Source organism: Olea europaea, chromosome 19, assembly GCF_002742605.1.
Source record: "Olea europaea var. sylvestris chromosome 19, O_europaea_v1, whole genome shotgun sequence".
Taxonomy (NCBI): domain Eukaryota; kingdom Viridiplantae; phylum Streptophyta; class Magnoliopsida; order Lamiales; family Oleaceae; genus Olea; species Olea europaea.
Window position 1 is genome coordinate 11,073,626 of NC_036255.1, and position 5,974 is coordinate 11,079,599.

At 38.3% G+C, this 5,974-nt stretch overlaps 2 protein-coding genes across 2 annotated transcripts in view; one reads left to right on the forward strand and one right to left on the reverse strand.

Annotated features, from left to right (window-relative positions):
- Positions 1-801: 801 nt before the first annotated feature.
- LOC111368353 lies at positions 802-2,034 on the reverse strand. Its single transcript, XM_022989584.1, has one exon. It carries the CDS (start codon positions 2,032-2,034, stop codon positions 802-804), a length of 1,233 nt encoding a protein of 410 aa, XP_022845352.1.
- Positions 2,035-4,424: 2,390 nt separating this feature from the next.
- Positions 4,425-5,974, forward strand: part of LOC111368354 (zinc finger MYM-type protein 1-like) — a 3,976-nt gene continuing 2,426 nt past the window's right edge. Inside the window, exons 1-2 of the mRNA XM_022989585.1 lie at positions 4,425-5,217; positions 5,404-5,804. Coding sequence (XP_022845353.1) covers positions 4,425-5,217; positions 5,404-5,804 — 1,194 coding nt within the window. The remainder of the gene's footprint in view (positions 5,218-5,403; positions 5,805-5,974) is intronic.

The following is a 5,974-nucleotide window of genomic DNA, read 5'->3' on the forward strand; positions in this document are numbered from 1 at the left end:
TTTGTCAGGTGGATCAGCTTCTTGGGTGAATATGAAATTCACTACTTCTTCGACTCCCGAGTATTTGCCATTAGTAGATGCATCCCTTACTAAGTAATTGAGAGCCATATATTGTTCTAAAGGGTCATAGAACACTTCCTTTTTTTCTCTGTGACCTAAAACTGCTTCAATCGATTGGGCCATATTGCAAATGTTGACTTTTTCTTGAGACTTTTCTACTTGATGGATGTTGAAAGTCACATGCTCTTCATTAACCCGCGGTGTCAATTTTCCTTCCTGGACATCAATTAATGCTCTTCCAGTAGCTAGGAAAGGTCGACCAAGAATCAACGGTATTTTCTCGTTCTCCTCCATGTCCAACACCACAAAGTCAACAGGAAGGATGAACTTATCGACCTTCACCAATACATCTTCAATCATGCCTTTGGGATATGTGATCGATCTGTCCGCCAGTTGCAAAGTGAGGGTTGTGGGCTTCACTTCTCCAAGACCCAGCTTTTTGAACATTAATAGGGGCATCAGGTTTATACTAGCTCCAAGGTCGCACAGTACCCTATCAAATGTGATACCACCAATATTGCACGGGATGTTAAAGCTGCTCGGATCTTTCAATTTGTGAGGGAGCTTCTGAAGTATGTCACTACACCCCTCTGTTAGCTTAATTGTCTCGAACTCCTTCAGCTTCTTCTTATTTGACATCACTTCCTTCAAGAATTTGGCGTAGTTAGGTATTTGGGCCAAAGCTTCTGCAAAGGGAATGTTGATGTGGATTTTCTTGAAGACTTCCAGGAATTTTGCAAATTAGTCATCAAATTTCTTCTTCATGAACCTCTGCGGGAATGGTAGTGGGGGCTTCAAGATTGGTGGGTTGTCTGGAAATGAGATCGAGTAAGGCTTATAGATCTTTGTACCCTCTGCCTCAGTTTTCTGCCTTTCACTCTGCCTTTCCTCTGTAACTATGACATCCGATGTAGGCACCACAATTTTCTTAAGTTTGCTTTCTTCAACCATTTTACCACTCCTTAGGGTGATCGCATTGCAGTGTTCCCGTGGGTTAACCTCAATATCACTGGAAAATTTTCCTTTTTGCTGAGACTTCATTGAGGTAGCCAATTGGCCAATTTGCACTTCTAGATTCTTCATTGTGGCTCCCATGTTGGACACATGTGTTTCAATATTATCCAACCGTAGTTCATTTTTGTTGAAGCGTGATCTTGTCTCAGAAATGAACGTTCCAAGGATGTCTTCCAATGGCGGTTTCCCATCAGAATTCTGAGTGTTGAATCCGGGTGGAGGTTGAAGTGTGTTTCTATTGTTGCCATATGACAAGTTCTCGTGATTCCTCAGCCCTGGATGATAGTGATTAGCTTGGTAGCTTCCTCTTTGATTGTAGTTTCTACTGTCGACATATTGGGCCTGCTCATTTGCAACCTCTGTCTCTTGGTGTGAAGAAGAAGTACTCATGACTGAATCTACCTTCTGTTGATTTCCTTGAGTGGTAAGCGTGACTATCTGATTTGTGAGTGATGCAACCTGAGCTGCTAGTGCGGTGATGGGATCCACTTCATGAAGTCCCGCTACTTTCTTTACACCCGATCTCTCACTTGGCCATTGGTAACTGTTCGTGGCTATGTCATCCAATAAAGCATATGCAGCCTCTGCTGTTTTAGCCATTAAAATGCCTCCCGCAGCTGCATCTACCATAGTCCTTGTCTGCCCGTTTAGCCCATTATAAAATATCTCAATTTGTACCCATTTCTGGAACCCATGTTGAGGACATCTCCTAAGCAAGTCTTTAAATCTTTCCCAGACTTCATAGAATGGCTCGAAATCGAGTTGTCTGAATTGGCTTATTTCACCGCGAAGTTGAGCTGATTTAGAAGGTGGAAAGTACTTGGTGAGGAATTTCTGAGTCAAATCATCCCAAGTTGTAATTGAGTCATACGATAGTGATTGGAACCAAGCCTTTGCTTTATCCCTTAAAGAGAATGAGAATAGGCGGAGTCTAATTGCATCTTCAGTAACCCCATTCATCTTCACCGAAATTTCCAAAAAGGATCCAAGATGAGCATTTGGGTCTTCTACTGCAGCACCCCCAAACTGATTTTACTGTACCATATGTATCAACTCTGGCTTCAATTCGAAATTGTTTGCAGCAATTACTGGGCGTGCGATACCGAAATAGTTGTCATTGACAACCGGCCTTATGTAGTCCCGAATAGCCCTTTGTTGGTTATCCTCATTGGCTGCTCTAACATTCTGTTCTGCCATTGCTTCCCGTTCGTTTCTTTGTATGCCTCTGAGAATGCGAAATGTGCGTTCTAGTTCAGGATCAATAGGTAGTAGATCTGGATTTCTCGCCCTTCGCATAAACAGCTGAAAATAATCGCAAGGAAGCTTTTAAAGAAAGACACAAAAAAGAGTAAATTAAAATAAAAATTACGGTAAAAATAAAAATCTAGAGTAAAATGAACGTCGATTGGTAATAATATCAATTGAATTCGAATGAATCAATCCCCGGCAATGGCGCCAAAACTTGCCACACGTTTTATATAACGTGATTTTATACTGCAAGAGCACGATGTCAAGTTTTGTAGCATATTAAAGAATTGAAAAGTGTCGAACCCACAGGGATTGATATTCGACTTCCACTGAGTACTATAATTATGTCTGCGTTTACTTTATCTAGACAATCAGATGTTAATTTGATGTTTGAATGCTAAACTAATGTCGATGAATTTAATAATGCAAGAAAAGTGAGGCAATTTCTAAAGATTAATTCAGAATTTCGTAAAGTCTAGGGAATGATTTCACCATATTATCAACATGATTCTCAACCCCTATAGATACTTCCATTAATTATTTCCCGAATTCATAGGCAAGAATCCTAAATTAATTCTATTTCCCCCTCTCGAGCGTCAAATAGAACCTATCTCTATAATTCAACCCCAATATCTCTATTCCGAGTTAAATTTATAAAGATTGTCACACACTTGGTTCTTATTTTACCCTCAAAGAATTGCACTTTCTCTCGAAATCTACAAATCTAGGTTATATTCTTCTTAGATCATGTCTAAATTTCCCTCTCTCGAGCGTTAAACTTAGAGCATCAATTCATTCAATTGGTGATCAAGCAACCGAAAGCATTAAGCAAGAACAATACAAATCAATTCTGGAAAATTAAATGGAAATGCTATAAAGAAATTGAATCATGTCTCAAATAGGTTACATCAAACCCTAGATTTAATAACTTAGTTCATGATTGAGGAGAAGAACATGATAAAATATAAATTAAATCTCATGGAGAAGAGAAAGATAATAAAAAACTCAGGTTGCAGCTTGATTCCTTCTCCAAGATCCAATGATTCTTCTCTCAATTAGTGTATATCCTTGCCTCATTTCTTCAGCCGTCAAAACCTGCTTTCTTAGGTCTCTTAATATGTATTTATAATCCCCTTAATTTGCATTACGAGTTGGAGTTGGGCCAGGTCGAAAATATTTGGAAAAATTGGATTTTTCCTTTCTCGGCATTGGGCGCCTGGGCGCTGAGTTTCTGTTGGAATTACAGAATTGTGGCGCCTGGGCGCTCGGTTCGCCCAAAACAGCATTCTGCGCGTGTTTCAGCATTTTTAGCATAACTTTCTTGTTCGATATCCAATTGACGTGACTCAAGATGTGTTGAAAAGGTAATTCAAAGGGATACAACTTTGTTTCAGGAATCATTCTCCAATTAGATCATTTGCTATGTCGAAAATGGGTCTGAATGTGGGACTAAAAATCCGGTACAAAACTTTTCGGTTGGAAAATGATTTATGATCATATCTTGATTAAATTTGATCCCTTTTGACACCTTCCTTCATCTAATTGACTCCTACCACTCTCAGATCTTCATTGCAAGTTTCGATACAACTTTTGATTATGTGCACTTTAGTCCTCGAACTTTAGATCTCTTACATTTTGGTCCTTTCATCCAATTTCGCCAACTTTTGCCCATTTCTTCCATTTGGCCTCTTTTAGCACTTGTTTTCTCCACTTCATCCATCCTTCAAAGTAGCGTGAAAACCACATGTTAGCGCCTCTAAAATACTTTCTAAGATAGCAAAATCATGAAATTAATGGCATAATATAATGAGTGTAAATCACTCATCAATAAGGAAGAAGAGATGATGAAACCCGCATGTGTTAATGAAGTAGATGACAAGGAAGAAGAGGGTTGTTTTTCTCTAAATTTGGATGATCCCGAAAATTGGAAAATCATTGATCAGAGACCAAGGGATTACTTAGTTGAAAGGGGTCCAAAAAGAGTTGATGACATCTCATTTCCAAAAGATTGTACAAATAGGCATTTTGATTCTTCGTAATATAAGCGATTGCTACGAAATGGGCAAACAATTGATAGAAGATGGCTAGTATATTCAATATCTATGGACAGGATCTTTTGCTTTTGTTGCAAGTTGTTTAAAACACCCAAAAATGTTACCAGAGTTGGCCAACTTGGTAACGATGGATTCAAAGATTGGCATAATTTGCATCGGTCTATTAAAAGTCATGAAGGAAATGAAGAGCATTTATATTGCATGACTAATTGGATTGAACTGGAAAATACGCTTCGAACAAAAACTACAATTGATAAAGGCGTTGAATTGTTGATCGATGCGGAAAGAGGACATTGGAGGCATGTATTAATAAGGATAATTGCTATTGTAAAAAGACTCGCCAAAAATGCATTGACATTTCGAGGAGATGATGAGAGGCTAAATGTTGAGAACAATGGTCTGTTTTTACAAATGGTGGAAATGGTTAGTGAATTTGATCCAATAATGAAAGAGCACCTTCGGCGGACTAATGCAAAAGAGATTCAATACACGTATCTTGGCAAAAAAATCCAAAATGAGTTGATACAGTTGTTGGCTAATGAGGTGAGAAGTGCAATTGTCAAGAAAGTTAAACAAGCAAAATATTTTGCAATTATACTTGATTGTACTCCAGATGCAAGTCTGGAGGAGCAGATGTCGTTAATAGTACGATTTGTAGATGATTCGGCAAACTTACCTACAGTTGAAGAATATTGGCTTGAATTTTTGAAGGTAGATGACACAACGGGACTTGGACTTACAACCGAGCTTCAAAAGGCTTTGATCAAACTCGATCTGGATATTGATAACATTAGAGGGCAATGGTATGATAACAGATCTAACATGAGTGGGAAGCACAAAGGTGTGCAAAGAAGAGTACATGAAATGAATCCCCGAGCTTTCTATACTCCATGTGGCGCTCATAGTCTAAATCTAGCGTTATGTGACATGGTGAATTGTTGTTCTAAAGCTGTATCCTTCTTTGGAGTGATACAATGCATCTACACTTTGTTTTCATCTTCTACCAAGCGATAACAAATTTTTAAAGATAATGTAAAAGGGTTGACAGTGAAGCCATTGTCACAAACACGTTGGGAAAGTCATGTTGAGAGTGTGAATCCTATAATGGAGCAAACTACACAGATAAGAAAAGCATTACTTGATTTGGCAGAAACTAACGAAGATCCTAAAGTAAAGAGTGAAGTCGAGTCGTTGGCAACACATGAACTTCAGAATTTTGAGTTCTTGCTTGGCATGGTAATCTGGTACAGGTTGTTGCATGCAGTTAATATTGTGAGTAAATTTCTTGAAACTGAATCCATGGATATTGATCATGCTATCGACCTATTGCAAGGACTTATTTCATTTCTTGAGGATTATAGAGAAATTGGATTTGCCATTGCCATGGATGAAGCGATAAAAAAGGCAAACGAAATGGGAATTGAAGCTGTATTTATAGAAAAACGCATAATTCGAAGAAAAACAATTTGATGAAAACTGTAGTAATGAGGTAAAGCAATCAGCAGAAGAATCATTTAGAATTGAATACTTTGTTTTTATAATTGATCAAGCTCTATCTTCTCTGAGGGGTCGATTTGAACAATTCAAACAATATGATG

Coding starts and splice junctions, on each gene's coding strand:
- LOC111368353 (XM_022989584.1), bottom strand. CDS start 2,034: ATGAATGGGGTTACTGAAGATGCAATTAGACTCCGCCTATTCTCATTC.